Consider the following 24,241-nt stretch of genomic DNA (forward strand, 5'->3'; position numbering starts at 1 on the left):
CCCTTGGCTAGGAAAGGGAAATCCCCCAACCCCTTGTGCTTCCTGGGTGAGGTGATGCCCTGCCCTGTTTCCGCTTGCCCTCCATGGGCTGCACCCACTTCCCAACCAGTCCCAATGAGATGAACCAGGTACCTCAGTTGGAAATGCAGAAATCACCTGTCTTCTGCATCAATCATGCTGGGAGCTACAGACTGGAGCTGTTCCTATTCAGCCATCTTGGAACAGACTCCTAAACTGGTTATTCTAGTTAGCAATTCCTCTAACCTTTTTTAAAGGTTCTTAGCTTCCTTGCATTGGGTTAGAACATGCTCCTTTAGCTCAGAGGAGTTTGTTATCACCCATCTTCTGAAGCCTACTTCTGTCAATTTGTCAAACTCATTCTCTGCCCAGTTTTGTTCCCTTGCTGGTGAGGAGTTGTGATCCTTTGGAGGAGAAGCAGCATTCTGGTTTTGGGAATTTTCAGGCTTTTTGTGCTGGCTTTTCCTCATCTTCATGGATTTATCTGCTTTTGGTCTCTGATGTTGGTGACCGTCAAATGGGTTTTTTGTGTGGATGTCCTTTTTGTTGATGTTGATGCTATTCCTTTCTGTTTGTTAGTTTTCCTTCTAACAGTCAGCCCCCTCTGCTGCAGGTCTGCTGGAGTTTGCTGGAGGTCCACTCCAGACCCTGTTTTCCTGGTATCACCAGTGGAGGCTGCAGAACAGCAAAGATTGCTGCCTGTTCCTTCCTCTGGAAGCTTCATCCCAGAGGGGCACCAGCCTGATGCCAGACAGAGCTCTCCTGTATGAGGTGTCTGTCGACCCCTGCTGGGAGGTGTCTCCCAGTCAGGAGACACGGGGGTCAGGGACCCACTTGAGGCAGTCTGTCCTTTAGCAGAGCTTGAGCGCTGTGCTGGGAGATCCACTGCTCTCTTCAGAGCCAGCAGGCAGGAACATTTAAGTCTGCTGAAGCTGCACCCACAACCACCCCTTCTCCCAGGTGCTCTGTCCCAGGCAGATGGGAGTTTTATCTATAAGCCCCTGACTGGGGCTGCTGCCTTTCTTTCAGAGATGCCCTGCCCAAAAAGGAGGAATCTAGAGAGGCAGTTTGGCTACAGTGGCTTTGCTGCGGGCTCTGCCCAGTTTGAACTTTCCGGTGGCTTTATTTACACCGTGAGGGGAAAACTGCCTACCCAAGCCTCCGTAATGGCAGACGCCCCTCCCCCCCCACCAAATTCCAACATCCCAGGTCGACTTCAGACTGCTGTGCTGGTAGTGGGAATTTCAAGCCAGTGGATCTTAGTTTGCTGGGCTCCGTGGAAGTGGGATCCAATGAGCTAGACCACTTGGCTCCCTGGCTTCAGCCCCCTTTCCAGGGGAGTGGCAGTTCTCTCTCACTGGCATTCCAGGTGCCACTGGTGTATGAGAAAAAAACTCCCGCAGCTAGCTTGGTGTCTGCCCAAATGGCCACCCAGTTTTGTGCTTAAAACCCAGGGTCCTGGTTGTGTAGGCACCCGAGGGAATCTCCTGGTCTGCGGGTTGCAGAGACCATGGGAAAAGCATAGTATCTGGGCCAGAATGCACTGCTCCTCACAGTACAGTCCCTCACGGCTTCCCTTGGCTAGGGGAGAGAATTATCTGACCCCTTGTGCTTCCTGGGTGAGGCAACACCCCACACTGCTTCAGCTTGCCCTCTGTGCTGCACCCACTGTCTAATCAGTCCCAATGAAATGAGCCAGGTACCTCAGTTGGAGATGCAGAAATCACCCACCTTCTGTGTTGATCTCGCTGGGAGCTGCAGACTGGAGCTGTTCCTATTCAGCCATCTTGCTAGCCACCCAACATCACAGAATTTCTAATAACCTGGATGTGGGGGTCTACATGAAACTCTTAGGCCTTTTGTGTGTCTTAAACCCTTTCCAGGAAAGCAAGCCCATAGCTGTCATCAATTCTGAAAGGGATTTACAAACCAAAAATGTTTTTTTTTTTTTTGAGTCTCACTCTGTCGCCCAGGCTGGAGTGCAGTGGAGCAATCTCGGCTCACTGCAAGCTCCGCCTCCCAGGTTCACACCATTCTCCTGCCTCAGCCTCTCCGAGTAGCTGGGACTACAGGCGCCCGCCACCACGCCCGGCTAATTTTTTGTATTTTTAGTAGAGACGGGGTTTCACCGTGGTCTCGATCTCCTGACCTCGTGATCCGCCCGCCTCGGCCTACCAAAGTGCTGGGATTACAAGTGTGAGCCACCGCGCCCAGCCAACAAACCAAAAATGTTTAAAGACAAATGATTGTTTGAAAAGATATTAAGGAGTAGAAAAGAAAGAAAAATGCAGATAGCTGGGACTTCCTGTCCTCCCCAAATTTCCTTGCATCAACAGCAACAAGAAGGGGCTTAACATTAGCCTGCTGAGCTAGGAAGCTGGAAAGGGGTCCTCTTCACCAAAGAACCACCCCAATCTGATGCTCCAAGATTATGAATGCCTGAATGGTATTCCTGGGGCCACCAGTCTCAATCACAAATCTTCCAGGATCTTGAGGGGAGGGAGAGAAGGTGGAGTCTACTTTTCAGACCAAATTCTGAGATTCCCACTGTGTCTACCTCACAGTTTGTACGAGAACATATCATCCATATGCCTCAAGAGGATTACATCAGCTGGCTGCAGAGTCGGATCAACATACCCATTGGGCCCTACAGTGCCCTGAGGTAGGCTGGGCCTGGGTTGACCAGCTGTCTCAGTGGAGGAGTGTTTGCCTATATCATGTTCCTGTATCCTGCCTGTGTTCCTGCCTCCTGACTACCCTCATGGATGCTCTTTATGGATGACCCTTTACAGTAGGGTCATCTGGAGACTGACTTCCAGCAACATTTTTAGAGGGGGATGGTCCCAGGTGGCCCTCCCCTCAATTCCACACCTCAGACACAACCTACCAGTCTCTGTTCTTCAATGATCCAGCCTGACTCTACCTACTTCCTCTTTGGATTCCTTCACCCTATTTACCTCCCTCAAATACTGGAGAATAAAATTGAACTGAATGTTTGATGTCTGTCTGGGAAAGAGCTGGGGCCATGGAATTCAGGTGTGGTATTTAGATCCTAATAACAACAGTTACCATTTATTGAGCTTCTGTTATGCAATAGATCCAGTGCTGAGTGCTTTACCTAGATAATATTATTTCAATCTCATGATAACTTAGTTAAGTAGGCACTGATACTAACTTAATTTCACACTGATTAAGCTACAGCATATTTCTCAATATTATATATATTGCTTTGGATGGATGATTGGGTGGGTGGGTGGGTGGGTGATGGATGGGCAGATGGGTGGATGGGTGGGTGGGCAGATGTATGTATGTATGTATGTATGGATGGATGGATGGATGGTTTGTATAGTTGCATGGTTGGATGGTTGCCTGGTTGGATGGATGGATGGATGGATGGATGGATGGATGGATGGATGGATGAATGGATGGTGGATGGATGGATGGATGGATGGATGGATGGTTGGATGGATGAATGATGGATGGATGGATGGATGGATGGACAGATGGCACATTCCCCAACAAGGCAATGGTATGCAAAAAAATTTTAGCCTTGAATCCTCGTATATTTTCTGTTGGTCTTAGTTATAGAAGGAAGCTTATCTTCCTGTCATCTCAAAATGTGTGTAGACTCATAACCTCTTCTCTCATATCGGTCTTATGCTCACCTACATTCTCACTAAGTTATAAGAACTGTAGGCATTTTAACTCCCTTAGTGATGGCCACGCTGAATTAACAATTGGACAACTGGACTTGATTTGCTCTTGTGCCTGGATTAACAGAGCATTTATGTAGACTAGGCTTGAATCTCTCCGTCTGGCAATCTAAAAGTGGGGAGGAGAGTTAAATTCGAATTATTCTTTAGTCTAAGCAATCTCACACTCATACATTCACCTATTCAGTCATTTATTCATTTAATGAATATTTATTGAGAGCCCAGTATACACCAACCAAGTTCTAGGTGTTAAGGATACAGCAATGAACAAGGCAGACAAGGTCTCTGTTCTCTGGGAGTTTGTCATTTTTTTAAATTTCTTCTTTTTTGACACATGGTCCAAGATGAGATCATGGAGTTCACATAAAAACAGAGAAGTCAATAAAATGCGACAGGGAGGCAGAGGCATTATGTAACATCCCATGTCCCTCCACAGAGATACCCTATGTTTAACAGTAAACCTTGAAAAGCTATTTGGGGTGCAAATGTAAGATACACTCTACAGAGAAACTATGAAATTAAGATACCCTACAGGTCTGTGTATTAAATAGGAATTTGAGTGAGGGAGGAGCAGAAAAGAAAGAGGGAGCAGCTAATAAAGGAGAAGAAAAAGGACAAAGGAGGTAGAGGAAGAAAAGGGAGCTGAGTAACAGGAGAGTGAGAAGGGACTTCAGGAGAAAATCAACTGGGGGGAAAAAACAGGGCAGGGCTGGCTGGTGGATCCCTAAGAACTACAATGCAAACCAACCCTCTTCATCCCTCTGGACCTTTAGTAGTTTCGGTTACATACCCAACTGTCTTCTGTGAGCAATGCTTTGAAGAAATAAAGAAAAGGTGCTGTGTTCTATATCTGGGTTGCTGGCGGCAAAAAAAAAAAGGCCTTGAGGTACTCAGACCCTTAACGCAATAAAGAGTTCAGGGCCTGGCAAGGTGGCTCAGGCCTGTAATGCCAGTGTTTTGGGAGGCCAAAGTGAGAGAATCCTTTGAGGCCAGGAATTCAACACCAGCCTGGGCAACATAGTGAGACCCCATTTCTACAGAATATAATTGTTCTTAAAGTTAGCTGGTGGAGTTTGAGACCAGCCTGGCCTATACGGTGAAACCCTGTCTCTACTAAAAATATAAATAATTAGCCAGGCATGGTGGCACGCCCCTGTAGTCCCAGCTACTCAGGAGGCTGAGGCAGGAGAATCGCTTGAACCTGGAGGCGGAGGTTGCAGTGAGCCAAGATTGCACCACTGTACTCCGGCCTGGGCGACAAAACGAGACTCCATCTCAAAAAAAAAAAAAAAATTAGCTGGTGGTACCACCTGTAGTCCCAGCTACTCAGAAGGCTGAGGCAGGAACATCCCTTGAGCCCAGGAGGTCAAGACTGCAGTGAGCCGTGATCATGCCACTGTACCCCAGCCTGAGCAACAGAGCGAGATCCTGTCTCAAAAATAAAAGAGTATAGTAGGAACAGGAAGTCAAAGTTATTACATGAGATCTCTACGTTTGTAGAAATCTTAAATGGACATTTGGCTTCTCACTAGACATGGGACAGGAACCCAGCCAAATTATATCTCAAATGTCAGGTGACCATCACAGCTGACATTTAATTACACAAGATAATCAGTGCAATGGTGCCAAATTAAAGCAAGCACAAAAAGATCCCAGTGGACACGAGGGAGGGGAGCACTAACTCATACCTGAGATGTCAGGAAAGGCTTTGAGAAGAGGTGATTGATACCTGTAAGTTGAGCTAGAATTAGCCAGAGAGAGATGGGTGGGCAGATAAGGAGGGAAGAAAGAATGTTCCAGGCAAAAGGAACAGCATGTGTAAAGGCCGAGAGGCAAAAAAGAAGCTTAATTTGTCATTTGAGGACCTAAACGTAAGTCCAGCTGGGCCATATTTCAAATTGGGAGTGCAGGACAGAGAAAGGGAGGAGGGGGGTTGGGGAGGGAAGTAGAAGCCAGATCTTTCAGATGCCTTATAAGCCGTGTTAGGAAGTTTGGGCTTTATCTGCCTGGAAATAGGAATCCATGGAACGATTTTGAGGAAGGGAATAATTGCACTTGCTTTCAAGGGAGAAAAATGGCACTCACAAGGAACAAGGAGCTAAGATGAGGCTGTGGCGATGATTGTGGGGAGAACAATGGTGGTGGAGACGGGGTGAAGACACTCATTGGAAAGATATTTAAACAGAAGAATCAACAGAACTTGGTGTGACAGATTATAAGTAAGGGGTGGGAGGGCAGGAATATCAGGAATCACGAGTGGAAGGTGATGCCTTAAATGTACCAGTAGAACAGGAAGAAAAGAAATTCATAATGAGAAGGTGAGGAGTTATGTTTTAAGCATATTGAGTTGGAGATGCCTGAGGGGACAGTCAGGTGGGGGGATGCATAACTCAGGAAAGGAGGCTGCACCGGAGACAGAAACATAGCAGCAACATCCCATAGGTCAAGATGGTCACAGGAAGAAATCAGAAGAGAGGCAAGAAGAGGAGAGGAGAGAGAGAGTCTTGAGGACAGAATAACAAAAAGCATAAAGAAGCCTACTCACAAAATAACATTTACTGACTGGACGCAGTGGCTCAAGCTTGTGATCCCAGCATTTTGGGAGGCCGAGGTGGGCAGATCACCTAATGTCAGGAGTTCAAGACCAGCCTGACCAACATGGTGAAACCCAGTCTCTATTAAAAATACAAAAATTAGCCAGGTGTGGTAGTGCATGCCTGTAATCTCAGGTACTCAGGAGGCTGAGGCAGGAGAATCGCTTGAACCCGGGAGGTGGAGGTTACAGTGAGCCGAAATCATGGCATTGCACTCCAGCCTGGGTGACAGCGTGAGACTCTGGCTCAAAGGAAAAAAAAAAAAAATTTTAAATAACATTTACTGAAGGGCTGCTTAGTTTCAGACCTCGTGCAAAATGCTTGGCATATATGATCTCATTCCATCTTCACAAGCCTGCAAAGAAGGGCTCTTGTATCCTTCCTGTTTTGCAGATGATGAAATAGAGGCTCTGAGAAGTGTTTTGTACGCATGTCCAGCTGACTACGAACCCCCTCCCCATTCCTGCCCTCCGACCTCCAGCCCCCTCTGCTATGAAACAAGGAGGTCACGAGAGTTATTGCGCTTTTGGAATTGAGCTCATCTAATGAGGAGGCTTTCATGAATTGTATTAGCTACATTTGTACTGTATTCCATTGTTTCCAGAGTGCCTTCTCCAGTATTATCTTATTCGATGCTCACAGCATCCCTCTGAGGTGGGCATTATTATAATCCCCATTTTGCGAAGAAGGATATCGAGACTTAAGATTGTCCAATAGTCACATAGCAGGTAAGTGGCAGAGCCAAGTCTAAATTGAAGTCTGTCTGTCCCAATCAGGGGCAATCTGAAATTGGAAGACTCACTCAGCCCTCCCGCTTGGCAGTTTCTGAGCCTGTTTCTCAGAGCTGTAGCTCCATCTAGTGGCCATTATTAGCATTACTCTCCCACCCTGCCCTCCAGCAGAATGTCACTTTCCTGCCAAAAAAAGAAGACAAGTATTAAACAGCAGCAACAAGACCTCTTCTGCTTAGACAAAGAGTGTTTACTCAAAGAAAGACCTTTTACTACTAAAATAGATTGGGGACCAGGACGAGGCAACACATCCCCTGCCAGCTTCCATGTTCTAAGAAGAGCCACAGGAAGAAATTCTTTTGCTTGTTAGCCTCTCCATCATAATCTTAATTGAGCACCTACTAGGTGTTGGGTCCCCAGGAGTCACTGTCCCACAGCTCTGACCAAGCCATCTAAGTGGTTAACATGAGAGCTTTTTAAACTACATGTGCGCTAGAGAAGCTTTTTTCTGTAAAGGACTGGATATTAAATATCTGTTGCATGTTCTTTTTATTTATATAGTCCTTTAAAGGTGTAAAAACTGTTTTTTTACACCTTTAAACTTTTAACTGTAAATTAGAGGTCACACAAAAAGAGACCATCGACCAGATTGGGGCCATCAGTCATCATTTGCTGACCCCGCTTGAGGATAAATTTAAGAGTGAAGAGGAATGTTCTAGTCTTCCCCAAAAAACAGAGACAGGGAGGGCTGGTGAATGTAATATGGTAAATATGCAGATGAACGGGGGGGTTGGCACTACTCAGAATAGTTTTTGTTATTTTTGTGGAAAAGGAATGTATGCACAGGATAAAAATCCTGCAGTGCAAAAGGATATCCACTAAGTAGTGAGTATTCCTCCCCCTCCAACTCTCAGACCCCCATTCCAGTTTACAGAGGCACTCACACTATACCCAGTAACTTGTATTACTTTCCAGGGATATTATTTGCATGTATAAGCAAAACATTTTTAATTAATTAACTAAAATGAAGCATTCATTGTGTGCTTACCGTATACCATGCATTGTTCTAAGTACTTTGCATTCAATTATAGTTTATCCTCACAACAGCTCTATGAGGTAGATATCACTCTGACCCCCACTTTATTGTGGAGGAAACTGGTGTGTAGACAGCTGAGAAACCTGCCCAAAGCTACATAATTGGGGTAGGTAACTTTTTTCTTTTTAACAGACATAGCGAGCTTAGTATACAAACTTCTGCATTAATTTGCTATGAAGGTGGTCATTTCACTTCCTATCTTCCTACTTTATATGAAGGAGGAAAGAGGCTGAAGGTTCACACCGGTGCATTAAAACCAATATCCAGACTGTTGTCACCACCCTGCCTCAGCATTTCATTTAAAGGTTCTCAGGTAAGGGGGGACCTGGACCAAAAGCTATGACCAATTGTAAAGAACGATATCAAAATAAAAGTGCAAGCTAATGTTAAAACAACGCCTGCATCACTTCCTCTTTACCCAATACTGCTCATTTCAGTCCCTGAGCTTCACCTGCATGGCTGAGGTTGAGTGTCCTTCCCTGTTTTGGGATCTGGAGGTAGCCAGGGGAAGTCAGATAAAGATAATGTAGAGTAAGAATTTAATAAATATGAAACTTTTCTAAGTGCCTTATGCTAACCACTATGTAATTCATATGCATTTGCTGGTTGATTCCTTGTAATTATCCTGTGAAGCTAGCATTATTATGCTTATTCACATTTACAGATGACAGAAAATTGAAGCTAAAGGCGGTGAAGTGGCTTGTCCAAGTCACATGCCTTCAAGCAATTAATCAAGAGTTCAAATCGTGGTCGTCTTGAAATTTTGCAATATTGTTTTAACCACATTACACTGCCTCTCTACTGAAAGGATCTTGTCTTGGGGTTCAAATTGGTCATCTTTTGGGGGGGAATCAGAGCTCGAGCTTTAGTGATAATAAAATTTAGAAACCATTTACATTTTTGGAGGGCGTTCACATCCATTAGCACCATGTGATCTTCAAAGCAATCCTCTGAGATGTGCAAAGCAAATCTCACCCACATTTTGAAGACATGACACACCAAGTAATTTGAGATTTGGGCCTGGCTATTTAACTCTGTAGCTTTCTCCAACACACTACTCTGGGGCAAAGGAACCACACTAGTGAAAAGTGGAGAGGGGACAAATTCCTTTCTGGCCTAGTCTCAAAACAGCTCTGAATTTTTTTGTTTGTTTGTTTACTTATTATCTGTCTTCCCAACTAGATTTATCCTTCATGAGGGCAAGGACTACATCTGCTTTATTTGTTATTGTATTCCCAGAACATCTCATAACATTTCTGGCATCAGCTGAATGGATGGATGGATGGATGGATGGATGGATGGATGGATGGATGGATGCATGGATGGACGGATGGAAAAATGGTTAAGTGGATGGATGGATGGATGGATGGATGGATGGATGGATGGATGGATGCATGGATGGATGGATGCACGGATGCATGGATGGACGGATGCATGGATGGATGGATGCATGGATGGATGAAAAGTTGAGTGGATAAATGGATGAATACTTGAGTGGATGGATGGATGGATGGGTGGATGGATGGATGGATGGATGACTGAGAGAAACTAAAAGAAGCCATCATCAGGGTTAGACTCATCAGGATTCCCCAGATCCCCACTGCCTTCTAGGAAATAGAGATGTCCAGGAGGCTGGCTTAGATGTGAGACTGCCCATCCTGGCAAAGGTGGAGCCTGATAGTATAAGAAATAAGCTCACAGCTCAGTGTCCTAAGGCAAGGCCAGCACAAACAGTTCCCTCAATGACCCAACAGGTTGGCGAGAACAGAGCTGAATCATTCCTTTGACCTTAGACTTTTAAAAATAAAAAGTCTACTTTCAGAGCTTGGGGCAGGTTTTCTATTAAACATCACAGAGCTAGTCCCTTCCATCACATGCCTTAAGCCAGAAATACCCCCATCCTTTGTCCCAATTAACTTCTAATGTTCTGATGAAAAGTCTCTCCCACTTGCCTATTGGGATTATATCTATCACCACGGATGCTATTCAACAGCCATTTCCCATTCTTCTTTTGCTAGGAGTCCTGATTTTGTTCAAGTGTCCACTCCTTCCCATGTGAATCAGGATAAATCTTGATTGGTCTAAATCTATATTGGCAATTCCATTCCCCAAGCTAGGGTTGATTTATAGGTGGTCATGTGACCCCAGGTTTGCAAGAGGAGGCTCCTGAGAAAGGTTTGTTTCTTCTTAAAAACAAACACAGAGGAGGCCAGGCATGGTGGCTCACGCAATCACTTAATCCCAGCACTTTGGGAGCCAAGGCAGGTGGATCACCTGAGGTCAGGAGTTCAAGACCAGCCTGGCCAACCTGGTGAAACCCCATCTCTACTAAAAATACAAAAATTAGCTGGGCATGGTGCTGGGAGCCTGTAGTCTCAGATACTCGGGAGGCTGAGGCAGGAGAATCACTTGAACCTGGGAGGCGGAGGTTGCAGTGAGCCGAGATCATGCCATTGCACTTCAGCCTGGGTGACAGAACAAGACTCCATCTCAAAAAAAAAAAAAAAAAAACACACAGAGCACAGAGGAAAACAGTCCTTTCCCGGAAGTTATCATGTCTTCACTAAATTGTGCAGGCACCTTGCTGCCAACAAGGGGTAGACTCAAGAGAATCACCTTGGTTGGAACATTTTGAAGTGAGTTGATACAACCTTCATTGCCCAAAGCAGTTGAGTCTGGATTTTCTGCTGCTCAAAGCTGAAAATACTCAGTTGCATAAACCAATAATAATATCATTCTCACGCCTCGCCCTTAACTAACATCTGCTCTTTTGATAGCTGTTTGAATGATAACTCCCTAGTCTGCAAATCTCAGAGAAAGCCTTTGACTCTTTCAAGCAAGATGTCATCATGCCAAAGAGAACCCAGATTTGTTATACTTGGGACTCCACAAAAAGGCTGCAGTGTGTCTTGCAAATGGCAACATTAACTCTGCTAAAACCTTCCCAAAGATGTGAAACTCAGGGGTCACCAAGGAGCTGGGGGTAAGGCAGAGAACATATGACACAGTACAAAGCCCTTCACGAGGCAGAGACATCTTCATCCCCAAAGTCAAAATAATCTAGGAACACGGGTGAAAATGAAAAACTGGTGACTGGGGAAGATTTTCAACATTCATTTTAAGGTGTTCACGGGAACAGGGGTGTGAAGGAGGTGAAGAATAGTTTATATTGATTAGATGGTAAGTCCTGGAGGTAACAAGTGGGAGAAGGGGGCTGAAAGAAGAAGGGCTACAGTTTGACGGGTGGAGGTAGGAAACTCATAGACTGTTTGAGCCAGGTGAGACCTTGTCATCTACCTGAGCTTGCATATCATTGAGTACCTACAATGCTCCAGGCTATTTGAGAGATGCCAGAGGTATAAAGAGAGCCTGTGTCCTCCAAAGGTTAAATAGTGGTGTTATAGTGTGATGGTTAAAACAGAATGTTCAGGTGTCAGCCTGAGAAAGTTCAGATCCTAGTTGTGTTCCCATTGGCTGTATGACCTTAAGAGGTATCTTCACTTCTATATATCTCATCTGTAAAATGAGAACACCACTAAAGAGTCAATGAGATAGCCTGGGCCAGGCTTGGTGGCTCACGCCTGTAATCCCAACACTACGGGAGGCCAAGGTGGGCAGATCACTTGAGGTCAGGAGTTCAAGACCACCAGCCTGGCCAACATGGAGAAACCCTTCTCTACTAAAAATATAAAAATTAGCCAGGAGTGGTGGCAGGCACCTATTATCCCAGCTACTCTGGAGGCTGAGGCAGAAGAATCGCTTGAACCCAGGAGGCAGAGGTTGTAGTGAGCCAAGATCGCACCACTGCACTCCCGCCTAGATGACAGAGTGAGACTCCATCTCAAAAAAAATAAAAATAAAAAAAAATTCAGTGAGATAGGCTGTGTAAAGCATCCAGCTTAGAGTAAAGACTCAATACACCTTTGCTATGACAACAATGGCAGAGAAAGATGGAGCACACAGAAAGCCACCACCCGAGTCTGGCAAGTCAAAAAAGGTACATCAGCCAATGTCTTTATATGCAAGCAATAGAATCTGATTCTGGCTAATTTAACTGTGAGCCTCTGAAAACATAAAAATCCGATTGCAAAGCCTAAGTCATATGATCATATCCTAGTTGACAAAAAAAGCTGAGAAAGCAAGTATCTGGATTTTTTGACTTTCATAATAGGAGAAATATTAATCTCATAGAGTGAAAGTTTCCCAAGAAAAGGAAAAGGACTCAGATGCTACTCACAAAAAAACAAAAGTGTCCTCTAGAGAAGGCTTCCTGGAAGAAGTAACAGCTGAGTTGAAACCAATGCACATCCTACATTTACCAATGAAGAAACTGAGACACAGAGAGGTGGACTCTTCCAAAGTCACTAGCTTTGGGAGGAAAAGAAAGAAGGGCTTAGAATAGGGGACAGTAGGGTTCAGGAGGAGACCCCAAAGGAGACCTCTGATGGGCTAAGGAAGAGGCTGAAAGCCTCGGCCAGAGTTGGTGTTGGGTCCAGAAGTGGTGTCAGCAGAGGAGACAGTGAATATTGGACAGTGTTAGTTTCCAGGCCTGGGAAGAAGTTGGGATTCAGCATAGAGGAGTGGCGTATCATAAGGAATTGGTTTGGTCTTTATCTCCAGTTTCTGGGAGGGAGCCTCTAAACCCTTAGAAGTTCCCGAGTGAGAAGAGTTTCTTTGTTATTCATGGTGGGCCCCACAGATCACCCCTGAGTTTATGCTAATGAGGCGATCCACAGTGGGTCCCTAGATAGTTTTTGGCTGGAAGCTGGTCATGCCAGAAAGACCAACAATGTGATTAGAGGGTTGGGGTTTTGAACCACGTTATATCCTTTCATCCTCCTGTGCTCTGGGGACAGGAGGAGGGCTGGAGATGGGGTTCAATCACATGGCCATTGATTCAACCAAGCATGTCTACATGATGAAGCCCTAATAAAAACTCTGAACATCTGACATTCCAGTGAGTTTCCCTATTCGATAATCATACATCAATATCCTGAAGACATGGAAATGCCACATCTTGGACTCTCCCACACTTCACTCTGTGTTACTCTTAATTTGGATCATTTTGATTTATATCCTTTATAATAAAATTGTAATCATCCATATCATATTTTGTTGAATTCTGTGGGTTGTTCTGTCTTATAAACAGATAAGAACTCAACAAAGTATGATATATATGATAGCGAATTAATGGACCAGATGGGCTAGTGGGAACCCTCAAATTGTAGCCAGCTGGTCAGAAGTATAGGTGGCCTGGGACCACTATGAATGGTGTCTTAATTGAAGACATTCTTGTGTACCCTTAATCTGAAAGTTTTGACCTGCCTCCAGATAGTTGGCATCACAATTGCATAGCAAAATGAAAGCTGTAATTCAGGCAAAGGACTGTATCGTACCCTGTGGTTGAGCCTCTGTCAAGGAAAGTCCTCACTCAAAGGTGGAACACATGTGTAGCTTGTGTCTACCCACTCCCTCTTCTTTAGGCAGCAACCCCTTCCTCCTGACTCTCATTCATTGTGGATTGAGCAGTGCTTCAATCCAGTGCCAGGTGTGGGCATGTGACCAAGACCTGGATAATGCAAGCATGACATTTCCCTAATCATAGCAAATGGCTCAGGATGGACACCCAAAGTATCCAATAAAGCTCAATTCCCGGACTTCTGTTGGAACTGGAAGAGAGAACAAGAAGCCCTCTTTCTTCTGGAACTGTTGACACTAAGGATAAAACAAGCCTACTGCTTCTGGGAACCAACACACAGAGAGAAATTGCCAACAAAGGGAGGAAAACAAAGCCAAGAAATGCAGCAAAAGAGAGATCAAATATTGGTCACATCATTCGGGCCCCTGGCTCTCTAGCCAGATCTTTGAACTTCTGGTTAGGTGGCTAACAGCTTCTCTTTCTGTGGAAGCCAGATTTAATTTGACTTCCTTCACTTGCAACAAACTGATTCCCAATTAATGCAGCAGGAGAAAGAAAAGAGATCTGTATATAAGCATAGTCAAATTCTAGACACCTCTTCCTCTAAGAGGGCGAGTGAGGTCATAGAGAAAGGCACTGCTATGGGATGTATCATGCAGGTAATGCTAAGACGAAATCCTGAGTTAAATTCACAACATCAATTAACAGAAAAGGGAACGACTAAGAACACAGATGTTTTATCACTCCGTTTTACAGCAGGTGTGAAAGTGCCAATTTGGATTTAAAAGAGCATGAAACAAATGCAAGGTGGGGACTGTTATCAGAGCCAATCCTCATGTCTCTAGCACTGTGAAAAGAGGTGCTGGGTAAGTAAATTTCCTAGCTCAATGGTCTTCAAAGTGGAAGGGTTGCACAAGATGATCCATTAGGGAGCAGAAAAAAATATTAGAACTTATATTTATAGCTATCTTAGCAAAAGTCTATTTGAAGTTTTACAAGTAGTTTGGGTGTGGATTGACCCTGGCACCCTCATTCAGTCTATACTGAGAAAGAGACCATGTGTCTGGTGTCAGGCAAGCCAAGAAACCCAGGAGAAGCTGGGCATTCCGCAATATGAAAGGGATAATAGTGGCATTCTTGTCTTCTCATCCCCAGTGTTACTTCTGATAAGCTTCTAATGCCTCTTCTTTAAATCTCCTAATATTAATTCTAGAGCATCAAGGGTACCTTGATGGCATTCCTCTCTCTGTACCCCGGTGATGCTCTCAGATACTGAAAGATTAGTTATCTTCCCTTGCATTAAATGACCCCAGGCAACTGATATCCTAATTAACCCTTCCTCTATCTCCTCCTTGGTTCTGTAGCTTCTCTCCCAACAAAAGTGAGTTTGCCAAGAGAAACAGTGCACCTAACTTGTGCATAAAAACAACTTTACATACATGTTAAAAACATTTACATGTTTTTTTAAACATGCAATTTCCAGTTTAATGGGAGTCAAATGGCCAAGTGCCTAAATCAAGGAGCATGAAATAATGCTCTGCAATGTTCTTTAGTTCACCCCACAAACTGGCTGTTTTGAGCACATTCTAAATATCTCTCTCTCCCTTTCTCCCCACCCCGACCCCATGATAAAAAAGAGAGCTGAGGCTTCAAGCGATCAAAGAAACAGATCATCCACCCCAAACCATTTTTACTTGGGGTGACACAGAAACATCGCCATCCAAGTTTGCTAAAACAGCAGCTGGATCTCACTTGTCAAGCAGTTCCAACAGGGGAGGAAAGGGATACAAATTTACGAAGACAATAAATTTAACACCCTTTTCTCATTATACCAGAACTTGTAAGAGGATTGCATTACAGGTCTAGCAACTCTAGGGCATCTGAAATGCAGTCTCATTTACAAACATTTTATTTACACTTTATGATTTCATGAGCCACTGATTGCATAAAGCAGGCCAACTGGCCTCCTCCTCTCTTCTGCAATTTAATGCCATTTTACATTTGCAGAAAACTCACCAGTGAAGAACAGCAGATAGGTGAACAGGCTAGCCAGGAAGTGGGTCAGATGGTAATACATTTAGTCTTCTTTTCCTCTAGGGCTTCAGTTTCCCCATCTGTAAAATCAGAGAGCTAGATTATGAGGGTCCCAAATCAACATTTCAACCAAGACTAGGCAAGTAATACAAATTAATGGAGGGAATGGGGTCTAATATTATGTGTCGAATATTTGACAGGCACTGAGAGAGAAAGGTACTGGGAGCAGAAAGGGAGACAAGCCATGATCCTTGCTCTGGTGAAGCACTTGGCCTTGTGAGAGATGTGAGCACATAGGCAGCTACCAACAAATATGATAAAAGCTGCATTCAAGGTTCCATATGAATGCACAGGACAGTTGGACTAATCCATCCCAGATGAAGCCTTGAAGACTTTTTAAACAAATGAGAAGGCATTTGAGGGGAAGAGGAGTGTTGTAGGTGAAGAAGTGGAAAGAACAAGAGAATAGGAATGATCTTTCAGGTGGAGAAAACCGCCTGTGCAAAGTCACAGTGACCTGAAAAACAATTATGTATTTGGGGAGAAAAATGAAGTTTGATAGGGCTGGAAGGTCCCTACGTGAAGTTACGGAAAAATAGCCTAAAAGGGTAGGTTGGAAATAAATCACAAAGAACCTTGAGGAATTTGTCTTGAGAGTAATAGGAAGCCAAGGATATGTTCTAAACTGTTGAGAAAACTGGTGATATTTACATTTTAGAAAGTTTGCTCTGTCTGCAGTGTGGGGAATGGGTTAGAGCTGCACCATCCAATATGGCGGTCATTAGACACGTGTGGCTATTGAGCACTGAACACATGGCCAGCCCAAATTGAGATGTGCTATGTAAAATAAAAATAAAATCTTAAGCCCCCTGCCCCACTGACAGAACAGACCCCCTCTTGGCCAAAGAGACCCCCAGAAAAACCTTAAAAACTGAGTTCACGGCCGTGATAAGAACCGGAGGTCCGACACACCTCGTTATACCCCCTCTTTTGTGTAGTTTACACACAACTGACCAGTGTTAGTGTTAAAATAGAGATCACAAGACCGACAAAATGAACTCTGTAGCAATAAGATACTAAGTTATAAACAGGGCCTAAGGCCATGCCAGGAAAGGGTTAAATCACACACTCCTTCACTTAAAGAATAAACTATATTCTAACTGCCACAAGGTTTTTCTTTTTCTCTAGCAGCTAAACAAGCACTGGCCTTGAGATAAGCAGTGTTAAAGCAACTGCAACAAACCAACCACCAGACACTGACTAACTGATCCTCCCCCGCACTGTTCCCTTTCCACCAGCCATAACTACAGCTTTGATTAGGCAAGAGACTGATTTCAATAACTTTCTCCTAATAAAAAAGACCACCAACCATGGACTGATTCCGGCCAGTTTACAGAGGCTGTGCACATGAATGCCTTTGTCCTAAAAAGACCTTTTGACATATCGGATCTAATTATAATACATTTAAATATCAAGCCCCACCCCAAGGTAGGGTGATATGTCACATGTCACATGCATATTTGTTCAATACACGTGTCATAACTGCCTTCATAAATATTTATAACTCCTCTCGTAACCTGTTGAATATGTATACTTGGCCACCCCAGTGAGCTAAAATTCCTGTCCAACCCCTCCTCCTCCTGGCCGGGCCCAGTGGCTCACACCTGTAATCCCAGCACTTTGGGAGGCCAAGGTGGGTGGATCACGAGGTCAGGAGATCAAGGCCATCCTGGCCAACAAGGCGAAACCCCGTCTCTACTAAAAATACAAAAATTAGCCAGGCGTGGTGGCGGGCACCTGTAGTCCCAGCTATTAGGGAGGCTGAGGCAGGAGAATGGCATGAACCCGGGAGGCAAAGCTTGCAGTGAGCTGAGATCGCGCCACTACACTTCAGCCTGGGCAGCAAAGCGAGACTCCATCTCAAAAAAAAAAAAAAAACCAACCCCTCCTCCTTCAAAATGCCTGCTAATGACTTTGGCCAGAAGTACGGTTCCCAGCCTGTGGGATGGCCACCTTGTAGACTGTAACCCTTTTTAAAAAAATAAAGTCTCTTTATCTAAATGCATAGATTTTTTGTGATTTTTCAACAACTATAAGTATAAAATACACACGGGACTTTGAACATTGAGTATGAAAAAAGGAATGTAGACTATCTCGTTAATATTGTTTAATATTGATTATGTGTCAAAAGGATATTTGGAATATATTGGGTTAAATAAAAGATGGTATTAAAATTAATTTATCCTGCTTCTTTTTACTTTTTTAATGTAGCCAGTGGAAAATTTAAAATTACATATGTGGTTCCCATTATAATTCCATTGGACAGAGCTGAGTTAGAGAGCCTGAGACTCAAGAAAGAAGACCAATGAGGAGACTTCAAAATGTCCAGGAGACATCATGAGAGCATGGGAGTTTGAACAAGATAGTGGGATGCGTACAGAGAATAAGAATAAGAGAATATGCAGGCTTCTCAATGACAGATTGGATAAAGAAAATGTGGTACATATACACCACGGCATACTATGCCATCATAAAAAAGAATGAGATCATGTTTTGCAGGAACATAGATGGAGCTGGAGGCTCATTACCCTTGGCAAACTAACATAGGAACAGAAAACCAAATACTGCAAGTTCTCACTGATAAGTGGGAGCTGAATGACAAGAACTCGTAGACACAAAGAAAAGAACCACAGACACTGGAGCCTACCTGAGGGTGGAGGGTGGGAGGAGGGAGAGGAGCAGAAAAAATAGCTATTGGGTACTTAATACCTGGGTGATGAAATAACCTGTACCACAAACCCCCGAGACACAAGTTTACCTATTAATGTACAACAGACCTGCACATGTACCCCTGAATCTAAAATAATAATTAAAAAAAAAATAAAATTTGGGAAATAGTAGGAAAAAAATTAAAACCAGAAGACTACATATAATAGCATGATCTCATTTTTATAAAACAAGAATAAGCAAGAGTAAAACACATGCTGTGTAGGTATACATACAAATATGACTTTCTATATGCAAAGCAGTGATACACTCTCAAACTCAGGATAACGATGACCTCTGTGGAGGGGACCTGGGGCCCTGGACTGGGAAAGAGCATCAGGTGTATGCCTTATTGGCAATGCTCTAGTTCTTTGGTTGATGGGGCCACAGATTTTCATTATACAATTAATCTGTATAACGTAAACACATCTGCAGGATGTGTGTGTGTGTGTGTGTGTGTGTAAACAAATACTTTCAAGATAAATTTTTCAAATAAAAAGAATATGCAGGCTTCTGGTTATAGGTTTTGGTGATTAAAGGCATGAACTCTGGGACCATACAGCCTGGTTCAACACATGGCTCTGACATCTGTCAGCTGTGTGACCTTGGGCAAGTCACTTACTTAACCTGTCTGTTGTGCCTGAGTTTCCTCTCTTATGCAACATGAGTAGTAGCAGCACCTGCTTTATAAGGTGTTATGAAGATTAAATGGGTTCATTCCCTGATTCTCACAGTTGACTACATATGTGAGTCACCTGGGGAGTGTTTAAAACTCTCAATTTAAGAGAGTCTGATTTCATTGGTGTAGGGTGTGGCCTGAGCATCAGGACTATTTTAAATTACCCATGTGATTCTAATGTGCAGGAGAGTTCGTGAACCACTGCATTAGTATATGTAGATACTTGAAAGAGTGTCTGACACAGTGTAACCATGATTTAAGTATTTGAAGTTATTATATTTTAGTATCTTTAAAATGCATAATATATTTAAAATCCACAATTGAGAGTCTACTATGTGCCACTAAATTCCACTGCAGGGACAGAATATTTCTTAAATGAATTCACAGAGCTCACAGGGAAGGTTTCAACATGTCCTCTCCAGTGAGCACAGGTGGGCCAATTGGAGATCAAGTTCGGATCTGGCAGCTCATTCAGCAATTCCAACTTTTTGAAGTCTCGGTTGGTGAAATATTACAGACAATTTCCCAAAACACTTAACTCCAACAACAAGGTTTTAGTGTTTGGCAACATACAAGCAGAATGCAATTAAGTCTTGGAACTGTGTACTGAGTGTCTATCAGCTGGAGCCAAAGGGGAATGTAGTGAGGCGAGGCGCCTTTCAGAGTATGGAACAAGCCCATCTGTGTCTCAGGCCCCCAGAGTGGAGACACCTTAATGAGAACTGGCTAACGGTGGTGAGAACTCCTTGTCATCAATGAAGGCGGCATGTCTGGGCCTTACAAGGACATAAAGCAAAGAGGTACTAAAATCATGAAAAAAAAATGGCCCTTCTCTCTTGGACAGAGCTTAAAGGAAAATCAGAGCCATCTCTATCCTTATTTGATAGACTTACATTCTCATTCACATCGTCTCCAGGCACTATGAATGCTAATTCAAATAGTAATCATTGTTAACATTTATTGGGTGTGTATTATGTGCCAGGAACCATCATAAGCATTTCATATGCATCAAATTTTTAAAATATGAGGAAGGGGTCATTATCAATACTTTATAATGAGGAAACTGAGGCCCAGAGAGGTGCAGCAATTTGGTTGCAAGTGAGAGTCTAAACTCTAACTTAGACTAAACGGGAATTTGTTGCCTTGAGGAATACAATGAAGTGTTGAAACATCAAGCTCTGAAAGGGACAAAGATACAGATGGATCTTTGATGCAACTGGCACCAGGGGTTTTTTCTCTCTGCTCCTCTTCTCTCTGTGCATCAGCCACATCCTATTTGGCTGCATGCCAGCTTCTAACACAGGTGGCAATGTGACTTCTCAACTCCCCAGGCTCTCCTCTCTGTTCTGGTTTCAAAAAACCTAGGGCAAAGCTCTGATTGGTCCAGCTTGGGTCAGGTGTTCACCTTGAACCAATCAACAGTAACCAAGAGAGCAAGATCATGTGAAAACATAGAATTTCACTCAAATCACATGGGTTGGAGTCAGGGAAGAAGAAAGAAAATGATTTCCCAAAAAGAAGAATAATATGTTCCCAGAAGAAAGAAAAAACTACCTATCATAGTCCACCACTTCCAAGAATGAGAGCCAACAAGACTATTAAGTAGGGAGGAAACTGACTCCTCCTTAAGGTTACACACTCTCAAAATCCTCCGAAAACTTGAGGTCCAGACCACATATGGCATGCCAACTCAATTGAGCATTAATTGACTTTTTACAGTGTACTGGCATTATATTCCAGGCTACCACATAGTATGGCCTCAGTAAATATTTGTTGGATGAATAATGCAAAGATGAATAAGGCAAGGTCCCTCTACTCAAAGAACTTACAGCCCAGTAAGGGTTGAAGGCAAAGAGCGAGCCCCAAAGGGGCATGGAGCATAGTCTGAGAGCTCAAACAAATGGAAGATCACATTGGTTTGAGAACACATAGGGAGACAGTAAGTCAGAAAAGTCATCAAGGAAGGAGGTCCTATTTGAGATCAGCCTTGAAAACAGAATGAGATTTCAATAGGCAAAAATGTAAGAAAAGTGTTCCCCAGCAAGAACAAAGCCATGTGAGCAAAGGCATGGAGGCAGGGATGGACATATCATCCAGGTTTTTTTTTAATTGTACCAAAATATACATAACATAAAATTTGCCATTTTAATCATTTTTAAGTTGACAATTCAATGGCATTAATTACATTCACATTGCTGTACCACTATCATCACTATCTTGAAACTCTTCCATCTTCCAAAACTCTTCCATCACCCTCGCAGAAACTCTGTACCCATTAAGCAATAACTCCCCATTCCCAGGAACATGGTAATCTCTAATCTACTTTCTATCTCCTTAAATTTACCTAATCTATATATTTCATGTAAGTGGAATTATACAACATTGATCATTTTGTGTTTGGCTTATATCACTTAGCATAATGCCTTCAAGTTTCATCCATGTTGAGGGATGTACTGTATCTTCATTCCTTTGTACACCTAAATAATATCCCATCATATGAATATTCCGCATTCCCTTTATCATTTCATTGGTGGATGGACATTTGGTTTGTTTCCACCTTTTGGCTATTGTGACTAATGCTGCAGTGAACACTGATGAGCAAGTATCTGTTCAAGTCCTTGTTTTCCTTATTTTCGGTCATCTATCTAGAAGTGAAATTGCTGGGTTGTATAGTAATTCTGTTTAGCTTTTTGAGGAACTATCGTATTGTCTTCTGTAGCGGCTGCAGCATTTTACATTCCCACCAGCAATGTACAAGGGTTTCAATTTCTCTGCATCCTTGCCAACACTTGTTATATTCCATTGTTGTTATTGTTATTTTTAACAGCCATTCTAATAAAGGTGAAGTAGTATCTCATTGTGGTTTCGATTTGCATTTTTTGTAATGACTAAGGGTATTTAGCATCTTTTCACATGCTTATTCAAGCCATTCAGTTTTACGAGTGCACAACCAACCATCATAAATCCAAGATGTTTAGGTTTCATTGTGTAGGCAGTAGGGAGCCAATGATAGTTTGGAAGCCGAAGAGTGGCATGACCAGAAATATAAAATCTTGGCAGAGGAGTATAAAATGAAGCCAGAGGACTAGTTAAGAGGCTACTTCAATGGTCCAAGCAAGGGACTGCCACCTCCGAAGCTTGAGCCAGGGAGGTGGTAGTGGCAATGTAAGGAAAGGGACAGTTTCCAGACACATCATCTTTTCAACACAATGGAAGCAACCTATGTGCAATCATAAAGGACTGGTTATGTAAGTATGGTATAGCCTATGTGATGAATTGCTCTGCATCTGCAAAAATAATGATGCCAATGAATGAAACAGAAAGATGTTTCCAAGTAAATGAAAAAAATAAAGTTACAACACAGAGTGTACATCATGATCCCATTTTAGATAGGTGATGCATAATTAGATCAGAATGCAAAGAGGACAGACACTAAAGGTAAAAAAGACCCTGAACACCACACACGCAAATGTGAACAAGGATCACCTCTTGCTAAACTAACCTCCCACCAAGATACTTGTATGTTCTCTTTTATTTTCTTCCTTGCCTTTATCACTATCTGAAAATATCTTATTCATTTGTTCATCTGTTCATAAATTCCAGGAAGGAGGGAGGGTGTCTGTTTTGTTCTCTCTCTATTCCCAGAACCTGGAATCTAGCCACAGGTGAAGCTCCATGGATATTTTTTGATGAAATCTTTTAGTGATGGGATCCATTTTTATTCTCTTACGTATATTTTTTAAATGTAAAAAAGGAATCTATGACTTTTATCATAAAAAAGTAGCAAAAAAAAGAGACATAAACAGGCATTATTCTCACCACCATCACAATGGCACTGGTTCTTTGATCACAGCTGTTACCCCCAAAAGAACCTCAAAGCCAGATTCTAACACCAGACCCCACTAGCACATCAAAGTACTTTTCTCAGCCTGTGAACCCACTCACTGCCTCCCTTCCCTTCCTCCAGCTTCCTGGGTATCCACTTCCTCCACCTGTGCCCACTCAGCACAGGATGTTATTAACACCATCGCACCCCCACAGACTTAGGAGCCTAGAATAACCCGCTACCGGTAGGGCAGATACTTGGAAGACTCTTCCAGGAAGAGGAGGTCATCGATCAATGCCCACACTTGTCCCATCCTCTCTTCTCACCTCCCTTGCCCCCAGTCCTGGGGACTGTGGAGATCATTTTTAAACACTAGAGCTGGCTAACATTGGAGGAGGATACCAGGCTGTGGGCATGGAAAAGTATGAGTGAAGCCAAGAAGCCCAATCAGAAATTCATCTCATAATTTCAGGCATCAGCACCTGGCTGTTAGGCCCAGCATTTCTTAACCAGAGATTAACCAAGGCTGGGTCTGGATCCCTATGAAGAAAGACATGAGCCACTAATAATAAAGTATCAATGTTTTTAGGTAATTTAATATATTATTTTATTTATTTATTTATTTTTTGAGACAGAGTCTCGCTCTGTCATTCAGGCTGGAGTACAGTGGCACAATCATAGCTCACTGCAGCCTCCAGCTCCTGGGCTCAAGCAATCCTCTTGCCTCAGTCTCCCAAGCAACCAGGACCACAGGTGTGCACCCCTACACCTGGCTAACTTTTTAAAATGTTTTGTAGAGACAGGGTCTCCCTATGTTGCCCAGGCTGGTCTTGAACTTCAGGCCTCAAGTGATCCTCCCGCCTTGTCCTCCCAAAGCACTGGGATTGCAGGCATGAGCCACCATGCCTGACCCTATAGTATTTTACTGTATGATATACTATATAGAGAAAAGTACATATATTCATATACTACATATATGTGCTATATAAAATTATACAGAGCATTGTATTTACCATATACATATATATATATGTAGATAGAGGAGGTTCATTCATTTATTCATTTGTACTGTGAAACTGAACTCTGATATTTTCTACTATCTTATAGGCTCAAAGTGGGAGACAAACAGGTATTTTAAAGCCACCAGCACCTTTTTCAGCTACTCGTCAGACAGAGGTTGAGTTCATCACAGTGGGTCTGAAGAGAAGAGGAAGGAAAATTTCCGTTCTGTTTTGGGAGAACGCTCTTGGACTCCTGGAGGCATTTCAGTTAAGCGAAGGGGAAAGAATCTCCTCTTTTTTTTTTTTTTTTTTTTTTTTTGATTTGGAGTCTCGCTCTGTCACCCAGGCTGAAGTACAGTGGCTC

The 24,241-nt window shown here is 43.2% G+C and overlaps 1 protein-coding gene and 1 long non-coding RNA gene across 8 annotated transcripts in view; one reads left to right on the forward strand and one right to left on the reverse strand.

The window, feature by feature from the left end:
• CCDC60 (coiled-coil domain containing 60) overlaps positions 1-3,015 on the forward strand; it is a 204,086-nt gene extending 201,071 nt beyond the window's left edge. For all 6 annotated transcript variants that reach the window (XM_063614687.1, XM_063614688.1, XM_055239773.2 and 3 more), the window contains one exon: positions 2,583-3,015. In XM_063614687.1, the coding sequence (XP_063470757.1) occupies positions 2,583-2,684 (102 nt within the window). In that variant the 3' untranslated portion in view covers positions 2,685-3,015. The remainder of the gene's footprint in view (positions 1-2,582) is intronic.
• Positions 1-24,241, reverse strand: part of LOC134732071 (uncharacterized) — a 259,878-nt gene that overhangs the window by 136,647 nt on the left and 98,990 nt on the right. For both annotated transcript variants that reach the window (XR_010114997.1, XR_010114998.1), the window contains exon 2: positions 15,588-15,685. This is a non-coding gene — a long non-coding RNA (uncharacterized lncRNA). The remainder of the gene's footprint in view (positions 1-15,587; positions 15,686-24,241) is intronic.

The sequence above is a fragment of the Symphalangus syndactylus genome, chromosome 13 (genome assembly GCF_028878055.3).
Source record: "Symphalangus syndactylus isolate Jambi chromosome 13, NHGRI_mSymSyn1-v2.1_pri, whole genome shotgun sequence".
NCBI lineage: Eukaryota > Metazoa > Chordata > Mammalia > Primates > Hylobatidae > Symphalangus > Symphalangus syndactylus.